At 37.4% G+C, this 22,445-nt stretch overlaps 1 protein-coding gene across 1 annotated transcript in view; it reads right to left on the reverse strand.

Moving 5' to 3' along the window:
• Window positions 1-3,765: 3,765 nt before the first annotated feature.
• The window catches only part of RAP1B (RAP1B, member of RAS oncogene family), a 29,505-nt gene continuing 10,825 nt past the window's right edge, over window positions 3,766-22,445 (reverse strand). The window contains exons 2-8 of the mRNA XM_052669165.1: window positions 15,446-15,530; window positions 14,003-14,071; window positions 11,263-11,319; window positions 9,183-9,323; window positions 7,563-7,706; window positions 6,196-6,311; window positions 3,766-5,005 (exon numbers count right to left, since the gene is read on the reverse strand). Coding sequence (XP_052525125.1) covers window positions 6,225-6,311; window positions 7,563-7,706; window positions 9,183-9,323; window positions 11,263-11,319; window positions 14,003-14,071; window positions 15,446-15,502 — 555 coding nt within the window. The 5' untranslated portion in view covers window positions 15,503-15,530 and the 3' untranslated portion in view covers window positions 3,766-5,005; window positions 6,196-6,224. The remainder of the gene's footprint in view (window positions 5,006-6,195; window positions 6,312-7,562; window positions 7,707-9,182; window positions 9,324-11,262; window positions 11,320-14,002; window positions 14,072-15,445; window positions 15,531-22,445) is intronic.

The following is a 22,445-nucleotide window of genomic DNA, read 5'->3' on the forward strand; positions in this document are numbered from 1 at the left end:
TTAAAATGAGCAAACTATCTAAAATAATTATTAACTTAAAATAGGAAAAGATTAAGATGATTTATAACTGTCACTGTCTGTCTGAAAAGCACAACAGTAGTGCCAAAGATCTGTCATATTGGCCTCATTACAAGCATTGAGCCCGGTTTATGGGAACTGAGTTTAACATGCAGATTTTTGTACTGTGTGCAAGTGGTTAGTGTATCTTCCTTGCTAGATTTATTAGTATAAAGATGCCACGTAATATGAAAACATAATGATTACTGACCAAAGAAGGAACTGTAAATTCCACTTTGATTTCACTCTGTATCCAAGATTCCAGGAGCACGCCCTTCCTGCTCTACCCTTCCACATTACAGCAGCCAAAACAATTGCACAAATTAATTACAAACCACGCTGTTCTTCAAATGAAAGAATTCACCTCACACCACAGTCTCAAAGAAAATAAATTCTGGTGGCAGTGAACTTTCTTAAAACAATGAAACTGTGGAACATGTTATGCAGAACTAGCATTTCTTGAGGCCAAAGTGAACACAGCAGAATTATGAAGACATTCCTTTCTCCATTCACAAGTCTCTCCCTAAAGAACAACTCATTGAAAACAGGAACCCACCCTTTGCCTGATGACTCAAGATCACAAAAAAATAAATGGTTTTGGAGGATATTTAAGGAAAGACAAAGCACCCACACTTCTGATTTTTCAAGTCCAGATATTGCAACACTGAGAACACAACACTGCAAAACATTTTTGCTTATACTTCCATACTGAGGAGAACATAAAGTTTGATAAATAAGCATTATTCCAGAGTTTTACTTTAAAGAACAGAGCATTAAAATTAAGCTTAAAGAATCTTCAAATTGTTCATAAGCCTTTCAAAGGAAAGACTAAAGGGCTTGATACTCAGAAATAAGCTTTTCTAAAGCTACCTTAGGGAACTACATACAACTACGTTTTGTGATGTATTTGAGTAACTTTTTATTTGCCTTCATTCTTCTCCGCATACACAGGCAAAATAGAACAGCTATAAAGTGAAGTATAACTTAATGCTGCTGGAATAGCAGATACAAAGCTTTCTGTCTGTGCTGATGTTTGGCTGCATCTGCATATTACAATTTAAAAAATAGGAACTTCAGACACCTGTATGCAGACTACTCTCACATTCCAAGACTAGAAATAAGTTTCTGTTGTTTCTAAGACAAGGCCTATCTAGTACCAGTTTGTTATTGTGGGAAGATTTCTCCCCTTCAAGCTTCCTAGGAGACTTCAGGAAATATTCATCAAGTTTGATCCACCCAAAATTTTAATTTTATAAAAGAAAATCCTCATCTTTAGTGTTTGCCCATGAGGAAACAGCAAGTCTAATTACAACAGTACAGGCGAAAAACACAGCTTTAATCAAAATTCCAACAATATTCTGTTCCCACCTCTTCTTTCTAGCATTGCAGTATCAGTACACATTATGAAACAAACTTAACATCTATCTCTACAACACTTTTCCAGAAGTTATGTTTTTCTTATGCAGAAGAGCAGTAGTAGTTTGAGTTTACAGTGCGTTCATTTGGGCTTCTGAAAACATCTTACAGTCTCAAAATATTCCTGTAACTTAGGCGAGTAGACATTCATTTCACAGAATAATTTGAGAATGAAGAAGGGCAAAAGCAACAAGTTAGAAGAAATAAATGTAGACTGAAAAGTCCTAATAGGAAGAGTGCAATTTCATTAAGTATTTCAGGACATAAACATTACTTTTTCCCATAGAAAGCTCAGACATTTAAATACTGACATACACCAATTCCAGACAAGTAGGAAATAAAGCAGTCAACCTTTGTGCGCACTGTAAGCATAAGCTAACTTTACAGGCAGTAATACACACGTATTAATACTGAATTTGGAAAATTACTGCATTAGTTTTCTCAAATGAATTATGCAGGCTTTTATCCAAAGCTTTAAGAGAAGTGTTCTGTCCCTACACAAGTAGTTCATCTGTGAACTTTTTAAGTGTGGTACAGAAAACAGTTATCCTGAAGTAGAAGTTCTCAAAAAACTTCAGCAGACAGGATTCTTTTCTAGAATTAAATGCTTACATAGTTCCAATTCCTGGGAGGAACTGGATGTTCACTTCCCCAGCAAGAACAGTTTCGTATACTGTAATTACTTAGGTAGGAAGAAAATAATTTCATGCTTTTTCCCCTTATGCTTCACGTCCATCACCTTGCATCACTTTGCCAGGCATCCTTCCTTTAACAAGTGGGACACCATTTCCTTTAAGGCTTTCAAGGAGAACAATAATGGTTTTTAGTTGCCACCTGGGTTAACATTCATTGATTTTGCAAGTCTAGCCTGAGTTCTAAGTGTTAATGAAAGTGTATTTTACTTCTTCAGCAGTCTTTGAATGGAAAAGCATAGAGTTTCTATAAATTTTTAACTTCCCTGTGGCTTGATCAAAACAGACTATTTCTAATGCTGAGGCATTGTATGTTTACTACTCCACAGCGCAACCAAGAATGTTTCAGAACAGAGCTTTCAGTACAAAGCCTGACATTCCTTATAATCAGTACTTTTTGGTTGGACACTGAGACCAAGCAAAGGTCTCCTCTGATGTTATCAAAGAATTTTCTCTCCTTCTCACCTACTGCCACCTGTACAGCTGCCCAGAAGAGAAACACATTAAAAAGCTGAGATAATGTCAACTGGGACATAAAAGCATTATATGAACTGAACAAGCAGATGTTGAATGTGAAAGAAGTGAAAGGAGGAAAAATACCTTCCTCCTTGACAAGCTAATCAGTATCAAGCTTATAAGAAAACAAACAAACAACAAAAAACACTAAAGCACCCACTGCTCAAATCTAACCTGCCCTGGGGACCAATCAGAAGGCAGAGTGTGCCACAATACATTTATGGGGATCAGCCACATGTTCTGGTAAAGGGGAAGAAATTTCAGTCTTAATTCCAACTCTGCACAGTGAAAGACTATACTACCTCATTAAAAAATGGCAGTGACTGACAAAAATACCAGCAGGATGGATCGTATGGCCTCTTTAATAAATTCACTGTGGGTAGTGAAGTAGCTAAGGCTGGGAAATTTTGAGATAAAACTGAATTGATTTGATTTTGCAGGAAAGAATTAGAACAAGCTCTGATAATTCCATGCCAGAGGAAAAAAGAAAAGAGGTACCAAGTATTTGGGCGTGACAGTTTTCAAAAGCACAGCCAAGATCAGGAGATCATCCATAGTCCATGCATTCCACTTTACATCTGTTAATACTGTTGGACTGTGAAGTCTGCAAAACTACACTTAATACTTCAAGAATGCTCTTCTGCAGATCTCCCTGAAATCAAACAAATATGGTTTAATCGTCCAGAAAAATCATGTTTTCTCCCAAGATATATTCTTTCCTTTAATTCTAACAGAAGATTCTTCCTAGAAAGAAGGAAAAGAACAGGCAACATATCCTTCGTTTCTCAAAAAAGTCACTGCTGGTCTACTTTTGAAAACACACTTTTCAGTAAGGGAGCTAGTCTTACATTAGCATTTCAAATATTCCACGTCCAAAGCAGTAAATGAAGTTTCACTCAGAAATTCTTCCGCCCTAGTACATGTGATGCTATTACAAGAAGTATCTGTGGCATGTATTTGTCCAAAGACAAAGCAATAAGTGTTCCTTGTCGTCATATGATGTATGAGTCTGCACTGTGCAAGAGGTCTAGAATCGATATTTACTAGCTCTACCAAAACACAAAACATTCAAGTAGTATATAACTGTAATGCAAGCCCTTGCATGGCAATCCAAATTTATTGAACTACTGATGCTAAGTCATACAAAATTGCACCACTTTAATTAAGGCTTTTAGTTTACATTTGGCCACCTCAAAGCAGTTGTAACATTAGGTTGGTCAATTTAAATACTGTGGCTCCCTGTTGGATATACACACAATCTTTACACCCAAACGTTAATGCATACAAAGCAACAAGGCATTGTTAAATAAATCAGCAAAAAGTTAATTACTGCAACTTAGGCCCTGTGACCAATTACACATGATTAAAATTACTTCCCACATTCACATCCACAGTACTCTTCCACCATTTAACATCTCAACCAAAACGTTACACATGTAAAACAATCACTAACAGGCAAAAGTACTAAACCTGTATATTTGGTATTGCAAATACACTTATGCATGAGCAAGCAAGGGAATTCACAGTGAGAATCTACAGCTGCAGAAGCCCGAAAATGATTTACAAAAAATTGTTAAATCATTAAAAAATCGTTTTAAAATATACACTTCTTGTTGTAGACCCCCACTGTACACACAACTATAAACATTGTTCCCTATGTAAACAAGGAAAAGGAAACATACAATAAAAGGTTGAAAAGTCTGGACATTTCCTTCCCAACAGATATTAAAGGCCATGTCTTTAGTCAGACGTTATACTGAAAGGACTCTTAAAGACTAGATCACTGTCTCCACAGGTTTCTCCTAAAATTAAAAAACTATATAGCTGTTGTGTTAATCAAAGCGCTTTTGTACAATACGATGATGATGATCCTGTATTTCTTTAAAAAAGTTACAATAAGCTACAAATACCGATGAAGCAAAGTTATCTGGAGTAGTCTATATAGGAGCTCTTTGGACTTTCTTTTATTATGCTAAAATAGTGGTGCTTTTAGGATTTACATTATTGTACTCTCCAATAGAAAGTGGGGATTGTTGAAGTATACAGTACACAGTTTTCATACATGTACAACATTGGTGGATGAACAATGTCTCTTATCAGTAATACTGGATGTAGGCTCTGGTTTTACCAGTTGCATACACTTAGAATATTTATAAGTAAAAATCTCTCGTGACACTGGAAAGTGATTAGAATGTGCAAACTGATGTAGTAGCTTTCATCCATTTCTTAAAGGGTACCACCACAGGAAAGTCCATTTAAGATGTTGGTAGGTTTAATAAAGTTGGAATGCTGGCACTGTTGAATTGGGCAACAGTTCTTCAGACCTGTAACAGCAAAATGACAAGTTAAACCATGACAAATAGTTATTACTGTCTAGTTAAGAAAAACTGAAGCAGGAACTAGCAAAGTTATTAGTGAATACGCTCAGAAAATAACCTGATTGCTTTTCCTCTACTAATATAACCTCTACTGTACATGCACAATAACAAGTCAATAAGTAAAACTGAGTTGGGATACACATGGTAATCCAAACTGAACTGTGGAAGCAATATTTGATGGGCAGTACTAATTCCTTACACTAGGACAATTCCAATGGCTGTGAAATTGCACTCACACATTTGGAGAATCAAAGCTCTTAGTTTGAAAGCCCTGTTAAGGAAAGGCAGCAATAATATCTGTTACTCTCAGCTAATGCCTCTGGAATCCTCCTGGTTTGCCAGTCAAGAAAGACCTCTGCCCAAACTAGGGCTTGGAGAGGGAGAGGAGGAAACAAACTGTTCAAGAGCAAGTTGTAGGGAAAAAAAAATAAATATCACAACTAACTCTTGAAAAAGCTTACTGAAGAGGCAGGCTGAAACTTGCATGAGCCTTCAACAGCGTTCTTAAAACACAGCTTTAGTTAGGCAGAACATCAGCAAATTGTCAAAACAAGGGAGATTAATTTAATAACAGTAGCTCCAGGTCAAATATTTGGAGTGTTACAATGATCCCTTCACCACCCTTTTCCCAATGCAACCACTAACCATATCACAGCCTATAATACATCCGTGTAGTCCAAAGAAAACAAGGAATTTTCCTGCAACACCATGCAAATATGAGGATGAGTTTAAAGTGGTAGTTTGTATACTAAAAACATCAATATTTTAGTGTGCATTCCTGATAATTGAGCTCTTGCAGTATATTTTATCAGCCTCCAAAAAACAAAAGTTCTTTTTCCAAAAGCTAAGTGTTGGAAGTATCAGGACAAGTGTCATTAATGGGAGTTTCATCAATACCTTAAAGCTTGAAAAAACTTTTTTGTATCAGTATGAATAGTGTATGTATGTATCAGTATGTATCAGTATGAACAGTGCATCTTGCACAAATTTTGTAGTTAACATCATAAAAGCTTCAGGATATCAGGAATTTTTTAATGCAGTTCTGCACAATAGAAGCTACAAGTGTACTTGTATGCTTGCTTCATTTGTTTTTTCAAGTCAAAACACACAAAACTGAACATTTTAAAAAGGTTTACCTGGCTCAGAGCTACAGTACAGCTATGTATTAAAGTAGCTGACATGATGACTTTTTGCGTGCTTTTCCAGGCACTGGAGTTTTTCTGTTAATTTGTCGCACAAGGTCATAAAAGATCTGTGAATATAAACGTCCGTTGGTTACTGGAATTAAGATTCCCTCACAACCTCAACTCTTCAATCTTATTTACTCAGATACTCAAAGATCTCTGCTAATATTTAATTATCATGAAGCTGGAAAGCTAAGCTGCACACTTAACGTATGTCTACTTTTGCTGAAGATATTTGATCTGTGGGTCAAATTTACCTGAAAATAACAACATGCCACCACGATCAACTAGCATACACCATTACTTCCAATTAATTCAGCAGCCTCTACAGAACTACAACACTATATTTCCTAGACAGGTAAAGCGTAAGACTCACACTTTGAGTCTCCTTAGAATTCTAATTAGACTACAGCTTTGTGGAAAAGCTGATTTAAGACAAATCTAAGCACTGCAGTTAAATAGCAGCTGTTTTGTTCATAATTGACATTGTGCCAATTATTTCTGCATCTCGCACATCAAGTCCTCACACTAAAGCTCTCCTAGCAGTTTTTTAGGGCACTGTTTGCAAAGGAGCAAACTATCCAGCAAGGGCTTTTAGTATCTGATGGAAATAAGCTCCAGTTTATTAAACACAGAACTTTACTATAGAGTTCAGCAAATACATTTTTAAGAACAACTGTGTAGTTTCCAGAAAATCCTAATTTAATATTCATTACTCATTTTAAAGTCAGCTGTGCATAAAATCACCACACTCATTTGATTACAAGTCTTGCACAGAGGGCCTTTCAACTTGACTGACACTGTCAATAATATTTTCCAGCAGACACAATGAACTGCAGGGTTTATAATAAAATTCAAGCTGTTCCAGAAAGGTAAATATTAAACACAGTCTTTTTCTAAATGCTTTTTGCATCAGATTCTTTATGCTTATATACCCCCACTGAATAAGAAAGCATATACTATGGCATGTCCTAAAAATGCATAAATGCATGTGCTTGATCAGATGCCTAGATCCTGCTAAATAAGTAGCAAGATACAAGAGATGGTTTTTTTGTGTGTTTTATTTTATTTTTTGCAGAGCATCTATTTATTTTTTCCTCTCCAATCAGCTACTTCTGAAAACTGAAAGTTTTAAGTAAAAGTGAACTGTATCCCTTGATATAAATTAATCATAGATTCTCAAAATAACAGGGTATACTTTTGTCCATTACAATCAATGTTATTTTTGATTTTTTCCTGACGTATGGTAGCATTTAGTTAACAAAATGTTGTCTCATTCTTATCTGCCACCGTTCCATCACACAGGTATCATGCCTTACCTCATTAACATTTATCTTTGATTTTGCAGAAGACTCTAAGAATGCACAATTATTCCATTGCCTTGCTAGGTTCTGACCTTGTTCCTTTCCCACAACTCTTTCATCTTCCAAGTCACACTTATTGCCAACCAGAATCATAGGCACCTAAAAACAAGTCAGTATCAGCATAGAAATCATTAACAATTTGGAAAAGCACAATGTAAGATACCTGACTGCCAGCATAATTGAGTTCTGGTATAACTGAAACTTAAGCTTACACTTCTGTGAAGCTTCAAAGTGACTGCATTTTTTCTTGTCTGCCATTTCGTATGGAGTTGCAAATGGTTGGATTCATACAAACCACTAATTAAGTAAATTTTACATGTACTAAGTGTTCTTAATGGGATTTTACTTTCACATGCATAGACATCAACTGTTAAAATTAAAGGCATCAAAAAGTCTATTGATGACTCAGCTGCAAGACTTCAACATGTTCAAAAATCCTTGGCATGTATTTGAAGATTGAGAGGAACTTTAAGCAATACAATTCCATATGATACAACCAAGGAAGGCTTATGCTAACCAGAATGAATGTACCTCAGAAATTAAGGTTTTGAATATCCTGAGAATTATTTTGATTTTAGTTCAACTCTGTACAACATTAATACTTAAATAAAAAGGCAGTTTTTAGGTTTTGGAAAGAAGAGGTGTGTGAAAGTTAAATTCTGCTTTCTCAAGATACGCTTGTGATAATGGATAGTAAATCACTTTGAGATAAAATACACTGAATATAGGCAAGACAGGTTTAATAAATTGCAAAGTGCTTTCTAAGAGTCACAGTAAGCTTCTATGAAATTGAAAAATATGTTATGTCTGCCAAGAGCTGAAGCACAGATATTTGAAGAAAGGGATCACAGATTCCACCAGCAGATTAAATAAGATCTTATTCCCCTCCTCTGCCTAGTGCCTCAGCATGCAAGGTATTTCTGATAAAAATAGTTTTATAATGTTTGAAATGTTTATAATGGCTTTATAATGTTTGAAATTTGAAATACCTTTCCTTTTATTAATGGAAAAGTTAGTCCCTTTCTACCAAGGTTAAGATTTTTTAATCAGTTATAGATTTGTTTTAGCTTCACTTTATATGTTAATAATGCTAAGGGCTGCATGCTGAAATTGTGTGGAAACAGTCTGACCAAACGTGCTCACAAGAATGTACAAAATGTAAAGCTACAGAACACACAAGTTTGAAGCTTTCAATACAGTCTTCTGGAAAAATTTAATTTTGTTTTCAAAATACCACAAGCAGTGAGAAACACTGTAGGCTTTTTTAAACTTTGTTGTGTAGTAATGGAAGTAAAAATACAGTTGCTTTAGATATGTTGCTGCAGCCCTAGAGAATAAAGTTATGTATAGTTTCAAGTTAAGCATCTGAAAGGTAGAAATTAAACAATTCTCTTTATGGAGTACATGACAAGTTATGTGTTGCCTGCTCTGCCTCAAGAGTTGCATTTCTTTACTATGCATCTGCTGGTTGATTTGTTTCTTACCTAAAGCATGAAACCTATCTGACCAAAGTGTAAACACTACAACACTGCAATGAGAACTGCAGAAGACTTTAGCATTTAGAGAGATGCTTACATCATCAGTGTCTTTGACTCGAAGAATCTGTTCTCTTAGATCCTGTAAATCATTAAACGTAGACTGTGCTGTGATGGAATATACTAATGCAAAACCTTGTCCGTTTTTCATGTATAGGTCTCTCATTGCTGTAAACTGTTCCTGTAATTAAAAAAAAGGTACAGAGCTTGCATTAAATTTGCACTTTCTTTATACAAACTGCCACATACTTCAGGTTACAAATGTTTTACAAGTATGATGCATTTGTGCTCTCCCCTTTTTAAACTAGTATTTTACTGTTTTATTGTATGCACTAAAGTAAGTTAAGCCACTTCTAAACAAATCCCAAGCCTGGAACATTATATAGGCTGTTTGTACAATATCTAGATACTGCCAAAGGCTATAGCACTGACAAAAAAAAGTCATCACAGAAACTGAAATAATTTGAAAAGAGAGAACAAGTACACTGTAGATTACAGATGTTGCATTCCTCCTGGATCCTTTCTATTTCAGCTCTTTCCTGTCTCCTGTTTGTTTTTCGAAATACAATGCAAAGTAACTGCATCCCCAGTCAATCTCCGTTTTATACACCAGACACTTCCTATGTAAAATCCTTCTTTCATTTTCAAGGAGACTGAATAGAGGATAGAGATGCTCAATAGACTTGTCACGTTTTGTAGACTTTGGTGAAAACAGTGCATAACACAGCAGCAGCATTAGGGCTTGTCCCTGATTGAGAGCTCTCACTAGTATGACTGGAACAGCATTTGCCTTACTCACCTTGGTGACTTAGCTATCTTGTGATTCATCAGTCACTCATCAAGTCCAGGAGCTAGTTTATCAATTGAAAGTACATGATCACAAACTACAACTGTATTCCAATCTAACTATTCCACGTCACGCAGCTCTTCCTAGTGGAGCGTAACTAAGTGTAATAGGATTTATGAGGCTAAATAATGGAAACATTTCAAAGTTCTGTCTGTTTGCATGTCTTCAGCTTTAAAATCCAGTAATTTTTTATTTTTATTTTTTATTTATTTATTTTTTTTTTAGGAGGAGTGGGACTTAATTTTATATGCAACTTCTCCAAACTTCTGATTTCTTTTATAAGTCCACCCCTTTTGTGGTTGGATGCCTGGAACACGTTAATCAAGATCTTACTATATCTCCACTTCTGTGATTAGAGGCAAGCACTAATGCAAAACAGTGACGTTGTTTTCAAAATGACACAAGATATTTAGGTAATAAATCTGCAGCTGAAGTGGTGATGTCAGTTTTAGGCTTATAGGGGATACCAAATATCCACATACTAAACACACACTGAGTTTTTGCATATTTGTACCCAAGAAGCCTGTATTTTCATATATAAGTTTTTCTTCTACATCTGTACCAAATACTACACGTGAGATGAAAAGCACAACCTATTACAAGGGAGTATCCACTCAGTCTTTCTGTAGTTTTACACAACCATACTCTGCTTTGCAGTTTAAATAGACGATTATGGGATCTGATTGCTATTAGAGTTCAAAAAACACATACTATACTCCAAGGGACGTTCACTGGAATCAATGAGAAAAATGACTGGTTTCAGTGTATTTTGGAACAAGACAGTAAAAAAACATGAGTAGCACGCAAAGGGTAAGCATAAACCCTATGCTTTGAGTCTCCATAAGCTGACTAAAGAGACACTATTCCTACCCTCATGTCAGGAGTCCGTCTCAGGCACAACAGAGAAATGAGAGAAGAAGAAAGTACGTATTTTTACAGCAACAGAAATCAAAACCAAGTAACCACACTGGGCATAAATTTGTCTCCAGGCACTGTAAATTTAAAACAGCAGCAGAATCACTTTTAAAAGCGTTCAGACTGATATTTCTCCTATTACAGAACATTAGATCACAGGAAACTTGCAATTTGTTTTCTGTTGCAACTCTCTAGCATTAAGAACAAAACTTCTGTTGAAGAACAACTTACATCCACATTGACCGCGGTTACTCTTTTGCAAACGAGGAAGGAAACCTGTCATCATTTACACTAAACTCCTTATAGTTTTTGAAAGCTTTAACACTGTACAGAACTTGGGAGAACTGGTTTTACTTACCGTTCCTGCAGTATCTAAGATTTCAAGCATACACTGTTGCGCATCTACTTCAACTTGCTGTCAAGAGAAATAGAAGTGATTAGAATGCTTCCTCTTGCAACTCTTCTCTTTAAAACTACTACAATTGTGTGACTTTATAAACAGATTCATAATGCATAAAGCAACAGTTGCTTAAGAAGTTTATATGCATGTACACTCCGAAACCAGCAGGAAATGGCCTTCTAAAGAGCCCCAGTGACATTTTCAAAAGCAGCTTCAGCAGCCAAGTACCACTCTGCAAAGTGATTAGGAATTTTTGATTATTAAAAAGGAAGGTTGCTGAATTTGCAATATCAGCAACTAGCACAACTGATTCCTATTTGTTCCAAATATCATTCACAGAGTGAAAGAACAGGTGAATGTTTCAAATCTGAATTAGCACACTAATGCTCATTCAACTGCGATTGAAATCACTAAGAGAATAAGAGGTATACAGCATACAATACACAAAGCAAGCCACTAAGTATACTTTCACAAAATTAAGCCTTTAGAGGCACTAATTAAGAAACTGAACCAACTTTAAAAAAAAACTACATAAGTGTAAAATCAATTTTGTGTAAAAAAGTGTAAGATCAATTTCCACATCCTTCTCAGAGTTCCTCTGTCAGTCTCAAATAAAAAAAAAAAAAAAAAAACCAAACAAAAGGGGCTGTGAGGGCAGCAGGACATAAAAGTGCCCTCAAACTGTTTCAGGCTGGTTGCCCACATTTTTTTTCTTTGCATCTGCGCACAAAATTCAGGGTTAACTTTAAGCTTTTCTTTTGTAAGTAGATTAGAACTAGAGGAGGAAAAAGTTATTTCCACTCATCTCACACTTCTCTCATGTTCCCCAGGGATGGAAAATTTCTTCAACAGTCACTATTTCAGCACAGACTGCTGACAAAGAAAGTCAGCTAATTAAGCACCATCTATTCTCTTCACGAAGAAATATTTGGGGAGTAGATCAAGACTGACTTTTAAGACTTCATGCTCACTTATTCTATTCATGCTCTCTTCATTTCTGCTCAGACAAAAATACTTCAAGCCACATCCTCTCAACTTCAAATACTTTAAATTTCACATTAGCAATACAGAATTGTAACTGCACAATAAATGTATTTTAAAACTACCCATGAAGCAGGTTAGAACACTAACTGGAGTGAGGAAAATAACATCATGAAGTGTCATCCACACTTAAGCAAGACTTCATCTAACTGATTTGAAAAGAATACAGACATATTCCTCTGTTTGAGGAGCAAAACTGAAATGAATTTTCTTGTGATAACTTCTCCAGCCTCCATGGAAACAGCCTGTAGACAAATTCATCCAGAAAACATCACAAATTTGATGTGACATGAAGACTGGGAATATATAACAAAGGAAACATTTCGCTTTAATACAGCTTGTGCATATTTTCAGAGTCACTTGTTGCAAGCTTTTGCTGGGTCAGACTCCCTGAACATTATGATTCCACAATTCCTGCTCATCTAACATAAAAAAAAAACCAACATTGCTACATTTTTGGGTTTTTATTTTGCTAGCACTGTCTCTTTAATAAGACTTCTGCATGCTGAAAAAGCTCTGAGCATATGGGCTTTCAGACAGAGCTAGATTTCTGTGAGGTCAAAGAAAACAAGTGTGAAATTATTGTTTTGCTAATTCCTCTTCTGTTCAGAACAAACTCCAATAACTCCACACTGCAAAGGCTGCTAACGCAGTCTCTGTTCCACTATCAATACTGCCCTAGAGCTGAAACAGGAGGCTCTGCTCAGTCCATTCCTACCCATGGTTTGTGCATCTTGCCTTCCTCGCATAACACCAGTATTTCTATGGCCCCCCATGGGTGAGCTACATCAGAGAATCAACACATTTGGAAAGTAATTCAGCTAAAAAATGAACAACATTAAGAAACTGACACTGATCTGCTTCATTAAACAGTTAACTCTTTTGTCAGTAATCCAGATGTGAACTGTCTTAGCTGAGAATATTAATCATGGTCTCAGTGAAAAACGAGCAATGTGGAGAATTCAAGACGATGCACGCCAAGTCAGACCTTTCAGCCTGTCATGCTGAGGATGAGAAGAGAAACTAACAGGTCACTGTTTGTTTATTTATGATACGTTTGTGTCAACTTATTAATAAAACAACAACCCAGTTAATGGAACCATATCAAGCAGATCAGTGAAACCGTTAGGAATGTAGTACATTGCTGCCTGCATTCTGAAGGTGAGTCTGAATTTGGGTTTAGCACGTTTTCTTAGTAGCAAAGAAGTTTGAAAACTCTGGAATCCAGGTCAAAGTCTACTTGCAGATCCTAACTCAGAATGTAGTTGTGCACACATATCCATGTAAACTCATACAGGAAAATAATTAAAAAAATAAAAGTGGTAGCATATTAGTAAGCATGAAATTATATATTTACGTATAATTTTTTTTTTTTTTTTTTTTTTAAGTGTTTCAGTGTTCCTAATTCCAACAATAAAATTACCACTTTTTCCTGACTAGCTAGTAGGTATTAGGCTTAAACATTAAAAAGCTAGCCTTGCATTACTCCTTTTAGGCATACTTTTTAAAAGCATCTTTACATTTCAAACTTTAGTTAGCAGATAGTATGTGACATTATCAAGCACACCCTTTTTAAAGTAAAAGCTCTAATGCTTCACAACATCTACAGCAGCCTGAAGCATTAAAGCTTCTTAAGCATAAGAGTTTTTACACTTACCTTTCTGTAGGAGTCTTCTATCGTAGGATCGTATTTTTCAACAAATATTCCTTGAACAAACTGTACAGTCTGCAACACAAAAGTTCTTCTAAGATCCTTCTTGTACAATGCACAGTGCATACAAAAAGTTAAAAACTACCATTCTATGTGTATAGTCAGTTATTTATTGCATTTTGGAAAGCAAACTAAGCAACAGACAAGTATAAATTAAGTGAAATGACAGGAAGTTAGAGGTATTTTCTTATGTGATTAAATATTGTCAGGTAAAGTAATACTACACCTTCTTCTAGCCACTGTCACTCAGAGCATAAGCATTGATTAAAGGTTTGTCTAACTCTTGGAATCATTATTAGTTGAAGAGGATACTGTACAGCTGAATGGCTTCTACATTTGTATTCAGAACTACTGCATCTTTCATTGCTCACCTGCAAGGAATTACTCAAAAAACAAACGCCAGTATTTACTAGCTTTACATAGACTAAGATATTCTTGTATACCTAGCATGTAGGACAATTTTAGCCTGAGTGGAACTTTAAGACTGGCCAATTCAGAACAGACATGTTCAAATCCAGAAATGCTACGGTAAAATAAGAACTGTGAAGTGAAGGGAAATGTTATTTCACAATCTAAAATGATTTGTCAAGTAGGTCTTCCTTTAGGAACTCCTCTGTAAAAGAATAATTTCTCTGCACTTAAAACTACAAGTGTTTAGATCTTACTTTCTGATAATGTACACAATTTGTACACAATTAAGTGGAAAGATGTGAAGTTCTCAGGTGGGCTGAGAAGATCTTGTTCTGTGAACTTCTTTAGTGCTAGTGTAGGTTGATATGACTGTAACTTCTCTGTATTAACTGAAATGCACAAGCTCCTTGGTGTGCGGTCACCTACCTGCTATAGCTGTTCACTTATTTGCTAGCAAAGGTGTTGAAAACACGTTAGACAAATGGATAGAAGTATCTGCACTTAAAATAAATTAGTGCTTTAGAGACTACTGTGGAATATTACAAACAGTACCCCAAAGAACTTTGTACAGACAGAAGTTAGCAAAGCCAGGCACACGCAAGCCAGTTCACCCTGCTGGCCTCCCAAAAGAGCTTCATTTCCCACAGACCAATGGCCAGGCTGGTAGTGAAGCCAGAGACCTCCATACTGCAGCAGCTACACATTTCACTGCGTAGGATATGCAAAGGTCTGACCAAGCACCAACAACCAAACTCATCCAGAAATAACAGCATGCAAACTGCACCAATGGAGTTGAATACACCAAGAAAGCACTGGCAAGCACACTGCAAAGAGTGTACTTATTGTAACCAGGAACCCTCAGCAGCCGTTACTTATGTTTATTTGTGCTTATTCACATGAAAGTAATAGGGGTTAATAGAGAGAGTCAGAGAAAGATGAAGATCTGGAAATATGCTTTAACTGTCTCACAATACTTACCAGAGCAGACTTTCCAACACCTCCAGAACCAAGAACCACCAGCTTGTATTCACGCATGGTGCAAGAGAGAAATTGCCCTCAATACCTAAAACACACAACAAATCATTTACCAGCTTTGTTCATCAGGACTGCTACTTTAGCATTACTACAGACACTGTTCTCTCAAATGTGTAAGGCACAAGCAGTTAAATACCAATATAAGCTATTAGATACCATTATAAGCAGGATGTCGTTCAGTTATTGCACAATAAGGAAACTATGGACACTTAAGGACAGTAGTCCTCAATACTACTTTCCTTGCACTACACAAAAGAGTATCTCTAAGTTTTTCTTTTTAACAGGACTTTAAGATGTAGAAGTTTTCATCCTTTATTTGCAGAAAGGAAGAATTAAGTGTAGAAATTAATTTGCTCCTATTGACAGTTAAACGAATTCTGTCACAGCACCCCAGTCAGTGATAAGTATTCATCACACAAGCACACACAAGGTCTTCTAGAGGAACCAAGCCACAGGACCTCCCTGCAATAGTCACAACAAGCACTGAAGTATTTCACAGGGTTCTCAAGATCTTTCTTTCACTCACAGAAGTTTTCTGCACTATGCACCTTGCAGCAACAGACCTGAATCATTATATCCCAGATTCACTCAGATGCCTGAGGAAACTGCAGTTTTACAAACACATTCACAGCACTGAATTTATCAGGTAAACTGCTGCTGCCATTGCTCTATTACTGCAGAGAACATTCATTACCTATGGAATTGACACAGACCTTCTAAAAACATTTCTTAAATTTCAGAGCTATTACACTATTACATATCCCTTCCTCATCCAACCCCCCAAATTTATGTCATGCTGCACAAGTTCTTGTAATTTCATACGCACACACGTGTAAGTGATTTTACTCATATAAGCTGACATGCACGAAACAACATCTCCACTTTCCTCTGAAGAACTGCAGTGTACCATTGACATCATCAGTGCTGGCTCAAATGCTGGATGGGAAATTTCTATCAGGAACAGCATCTTTTTATTCCTCATAAACCACAATACAAATCTCAGGCAAAGTTTCTATTGGTTCACTCAAAGTTTGTTCTATATCCAGAACGCACAATCATGACATTGCAATACACTTCACTATGTTTGATAAAAAGGCTTCATGATTTTTAAATATACAATGGTCATAGTCAAACCACCAACTCTTAATGAAGCTGCAATAAAATAAAATGCTGCAAACCTTCAGCTAAATAGCACATTCTCTATCACATTAGAGTTCTGTCATAAAAGGAAAATTGAGTAAACCCTGTTATAGCAGAGCTAACAGTTACCATTAGTAAGAAATAATTATCCAAGAGGAGGTAAGTGTGAATTTTCTCATTCTGAAACGTTTAAAAGCTAAATTATTTGCAGAGAGACTTGTGTAAGAAAATTAAGCCTATCTCTTCCCAGGAAGCAGGCATTTTTCAGAAAAGAACAGCAGGGTCCCAATAGTTTGAAAAAATACAAAAACCAAATCAAACACACAAAAAAACAACAAAAACATCTACATGAAAACCACGTGCTTAAATCTGAGACCTGATTAATGTTCTGCTAGATACCTAAAGCAGTTACAATGGCTGTGGTTTAAAACTATCTTGAGGCAATCGAAACACCTTTGAGACCATTCCTCTCCAGCAGGCCAGGAGTTCCACGCTGGCTGTGTGCCTGCCTATGGCTGTCTGCTGTGTTTGCTTACTTACCTTCACTGAGAACTAACCTGCAGAACCAACACAGATGCTGGGGCCTGGCTTTGGGTCTCACTGCTCAATTGAAGATCCCTCTGACAGCCCTGCAAGCAGCTGAGTTAAGAGAACTGCTCCCACTGCCTCAGAAAGAAGCTCTCTGCTCCTTCCCTGCACACACTCCAGCACTCAACAGGCTGAGTTAGTTACTTGCCTTCATACTTCCCCCTGCCATGGAAGAAAAGTTCAGGGGCAGAGGCAAGGCAGGACAGACTGCTCAACAGCAACACTCTCATACCTAACAGAACAACTTCTCATTCTACCCTTTGAAAGCACTCTTCCTATACCAAACCATTCACACCATGTTTATAATCTATTTTGCACCCTTGGAGATGTTCCATAAGACCTACCAAGCCATATGTACCAAGCCTCACTGCAAACACCAGGAACAGGTTGCCCAAGGAGGTTGTAGATGCCCCATCCCCAGAGGCATTCAAGACCAGGCTGGACGTTGCTCTGGGCAGCCTGGTCTGGTGGTTGGCGACCCTGTGCATAGCAGCGGGTGTGTAACTGGATAATCATTGTGGTCCTTTTCAACCCAGGCCATCCTATGATTCTATAAAAGGTATCATCTCTAATTAATGAAAAGCACCTTTCAAACTCCTGACAAATTAAGTCTGCAATTACTTTACCTGTCACTGCCTTAAAACAAACATTCATTTATGCCTTTATTTTTGGAAAGGTGTCACTGGAATGACATAAGACACAGTGGGTGTAGGGGAAATCCCAGCACTGTAATCTGAGTGAACTGCAGCAATTTCGCTGTCTTGCAAAGAATGGTTTGAGCAGAATTTCTCAGTATTCAGTCTGAAGTTAGCAACTAAAAGTAGAAACATCAGTAACAAAGGCTGACAGTAATTCAGAAGTAACAGAACTTAAGCAGCACATACCAAATATCTGTTTTACTGACTGGTTTGAGTCATTGGTGACTTCCAGCAGAGTTTAATGCAAGCCAGGGCTTCTTCTGGCAGCCAGGTTTGGAAGCTCAGTCCTATGTATCCAGCTGCTTTACAAGACTCAGGAGCTGGTTTCACTACTTTTAGTGCGGTACGTAATTGAAGCACATACATGCGATCACAGCTTGGTCAGCCAATCCTCTTCATCCACAAAATACCTAAGCAAAAAGCTTTAACATCTCTGTACATGTGTCAACGTCTGCAGCATGCTCAACAAATGTTTCTCTGACCTTTTCTCCAAATTCAAGCAATGAACAAACAAAGTGCTAACTTCCCCTTCCCCATGACAACCTGTCTGCCACTTGCACAACTACTGCTTGACTACCAAAAGCACACAATAATGCTTCAGTTATACGCACCCACGGCCCCTGTACAGCACAGAGGTAACTGGACATTCCTGCACTGCTTTACTGTTAGTCCAGCCATAACTTCTTGGAGCAAAACACAATACAACCTACTCCCCAGTACACTTTAAGATTAACACGGACATCTCTGGAGCACCGCATGAAGCAGAAGCAGCATCATCCACTTCCACTTAGCTGTACCACTTCACAGGCTCTGAAGAGCAGCCCTGATGTCACTTCACCTTTCTATTAACTTCTAATAAAAGAAGAGCTTTCATAACAAAAGAAGTTTTTTTCTGGCTACAGAGCTTTGCCTCCTCAGCTAACAAAGTACCAGATTACAGAGCAAGAAGCTGTTGGTCTGCCATGCTATTCTGTGCAAGAAAATCTTAGCACTTCATTTTCCAGTGGTCAGCTTGCTGTTGGCTACAATCATGCTCAGCCACCTGAACTAGGACACCAGTGCTGCCTGAACTTGATTTTCCAGTGATTCCTGACCAGTCAGCCCTGACTGTACTCGAGCTCAAACTCATCCTTCTGTACCTCGTGTTGTACTAACTGCTTGCATTTGAGACCTGGTTCCTACTTTTACTTTCTTTTTCAGACAGAATCAACACTTTCTTCCAGAATTAATACTATGTTCAGCTCCATCTAGTGCTGACATGGTTTCCTATTGACTCATTTATCACAAGTGATGGGAGTAGAGGAAGAAGATGGAAGATGAAGTATGAAAGAGGAGATTTAAGCCATGAAATACCCAATCATTCAGTTACCCTGATGGCATTCGAAATAACATAAGCCATTAAGCCTCATGTAAGACACTAACGTAAAATGTTCCACTGTTAAAAGCTATGCACACTATAAAACCTGAAACAGAAACTCAATCTCCTGGTGGACTGATGGCCATCTATGCCTGATTTTTTTTCTCCTCTAGATTCTCTGAAACATATATGAACCATAAACAGCTTCTCCTTATAGAGTCTTTCCCTTGCATTTCACATGTTTTCTTTCTCCTCCCACCACAACTGGGGGGTGGGGAAGAGGAAGGAAGTTACTGGTGAAGAGCATGTAAATTAAGAAGCCACCTGCACTATCAAGACAGGAGCTGAGAGTAGCTCCTCAAGAATAGTTGCCAGATTACACTAACCTGACATTTCGGTAATACTCCTTCATTCTAAAGCTATCAGTCCTGAGAAACGGATGTACTCAGGAAGGTACCAATAGAAAAGAAGATGGTATAATAGCTACTGAGCCATAGGTAAGCAAAAACAAGATTGGACAGAGGATCCTAAGAAGCACCCATAGAATTACCCAACAACCAGATACAAATCATTACAAACTTATTCAAACTAAATAAACCAAATAAGTTATTTGAATCCCTACCTTCCCACTTCTCTTAAGGAGAGTATTTTAATGGAAATTTACATTGCTTTGAAGGCTGGCTACCCTTAAAGAGACAAGCCTTTGAGAAACAGGAGCAGTGCCAACTTCCCTCGCTTTTTTGTTCTTCTAACTTAGGCAGGACAGTGCTGTCAACTGTGGTCTCTATGTAGGCACTAAAGAACAGGAAGCATGCAAAAAAAAATAAAGGCCTATTTCCCAACCGTAACTAACTGCAAAAAGCACTGGCTTTGAACAACTGAGTACTTATATGCACAGCTACTCGCATAACTGAATTCTGCAGATGTCTGGTGTAAGTTTTAGCTAGAAAGGAAAACTAGGAAATCTGCTCTTTTTCAAGAAATAAGATTTTCACGTGAACTGTACCCTAACACCATACTGAATCCAGGAAGAAAGCAAGCAGGGTTCACATGTTTTAAGGATCCTCAATATCACATAAGGAACTCACAATCAGCTTTCTACCCTGACCAGATAAAGTGGGAAAAAGTGGCTCTTGGACATTTTCTTAGACACGTCTCCAAACAAAAGCAAATCAAAGCGATGGCCTTTAAGATGGTCAAGGAATAAAAAAAAATGCTACCCCAGTGGTGAATGAAGAAGTTGTATGCTTACTGTTTGTAAAGCCTTCCTAGAAAGCAACCACACAATAAAGAACTTCAAGAATTTAGGCAAGATTAAATACCATTTGGGGCATCTGAAAGGAATTTGGCTTGATACAATAGTCACAAAAGCAGGTTTGACTTTTTGGGGGGCAAGCAAGGTTGCAGGGCTAAAACTTAGTTTGCTGGTTGCCCTTCAAATTTTCTTTTAGGATTTGTTACATGTCTGAGGAATGGAAAAGCTAATCATTTAATCTCCCCAAGTGATATTAAGCCAAATGAAGTTGTAACTGGAGCTCAGCTCCAGGCCAAAAAAGGATCTAAATGCAGTCACTCCTTGAAGATGTCTCTGAGACAGACTTATATGAACTAGTTGTTCAAGTATGGAATTAAGCAAATAGCCCTTCATAAGAACATTATCATTCTGAGAGCTTTATAGGCATCATAACTCTCACAATGTTCAGACCCTGACATTCTGGTTGCATCATGAAGCTGCAGTATATTCACTAAAATTTTCATGATGCCTTTGCATATTTATCTCTTTGAAAGCAGTTATTTTGAATGACCTTGTGAATAGTACTCTTAAACTCCTCTTAATTGTTTCCATGAGAAAAAAGTTTCAAACATTAAAAAGGCAGATCAAGAAAATTAACTTTACCTACCTGCAGTCACCCATGGAGAAATTCACCAAGGAGAAAAGAGATCCTACATCTCAGAGAGGGGATATTGGCTCTGGAACAGTACAGGTCAGTGGTCAGACATTTGGAGGAACAGCTCTAGCTCATTCAGAGGATCAGGTCACTGACTAAGATCAGAGGATTCCATCTTCCAAGAGAAAATGCTTCTCACCTCTGGTACTGGCTAAACCTAAATCTAATTGCCTACTATTCAGATTCCACACAATTTTGAGTCTTTGCCTGGTTTGGAACCCCTTCTCCAGGGAAAGAGCTGGTTAGAAAGAATGTGTGCTGTTCTTAACATTCCCCAAATACTTACGTGTAAGAGAAATACAGAATTCTTAGCCCTCAACTCCAAGCCAAGGAAAGATTTCTCAGAATTATTTTAGTGCATAAGCAACACCCTGACAACAGAATCCAAAATGGAAACCAATTCATTTCCACTACTTTTAGATGTCTTAGGAATTCAAGCAATTTAATTTCTTGCTCGAGAGGGTAAGTGATACCTCTTACAATAGTTAAATTAAAATACTCCAGAATTGGCTGTCACACTCATTTAAAGAAAACAGTACTCTGAAATCAATTCTAAAGACAAGATACAGCAATAAAAAAGGTTGATAAGCTCTAACTAAACACGTTGATACCCATGACTCTGGGAAGTAGAGCTACTCTATTATTGACATGGACTCTTTGGAAGCAAGTGAATTCAGTAAACAGTCCTAAAAATCTTTATTTCCAGTTTGTGATGGCTTCTTGTTTCAACAACAACAATAAGTGTTTCACAGAAAGAAAAGGATTGGTCAGCTAGCTCTTTTGGGCTTTAAGGCAGCAATTTTCCTCGGACAAAAATATTTCTTCAATTATCTTCAAATATTTTAACTGATGCCAGAGAATCTTGAGAGGAGTTTCATGAAGCTGCCTGCATCCAGTAATGTGAAGTCATTCTAACTACTTAAGAAGAAAGCATGGGAACAAGTTACTACAGCATGAACAGGGCATGGAGATTTAAGTTATTCCCCAAACAACTCATGGGGATGCTTACCCTACAGAGACAGCTTAACCAAGTCTCCCTCCCATCACTGATGGCAACTACCTTGATCAATACAGAACACATGGGCAGCTTCCATAAAGGAGCTAGCATGCGAACATCTGAATAGTCCTCCTCAGCCCCCAAAGTCAGAAGTTAGCTCCTAGCTAGATCTTTGAACACAAACTTGAACTTAGAACTTGCATGTTCTAAGGAT

Source organism: Tympanuchus pallidicinctus, unplaced genomic scaffold, assembly GCF_026119805.1.
Source record: "Tympanuchus pallidicinctus isolate F22 unplaced genomic scaffold, pur_lepc_1.0 scaffold8, whole genome shotgun sequence".
Lineage (NCBI taxonomy): Eukaryota > Metazoa > Chordata > Aves > Galliformes > Phasianidae > Tympanuchus > Tympanuchus pallidicinctus.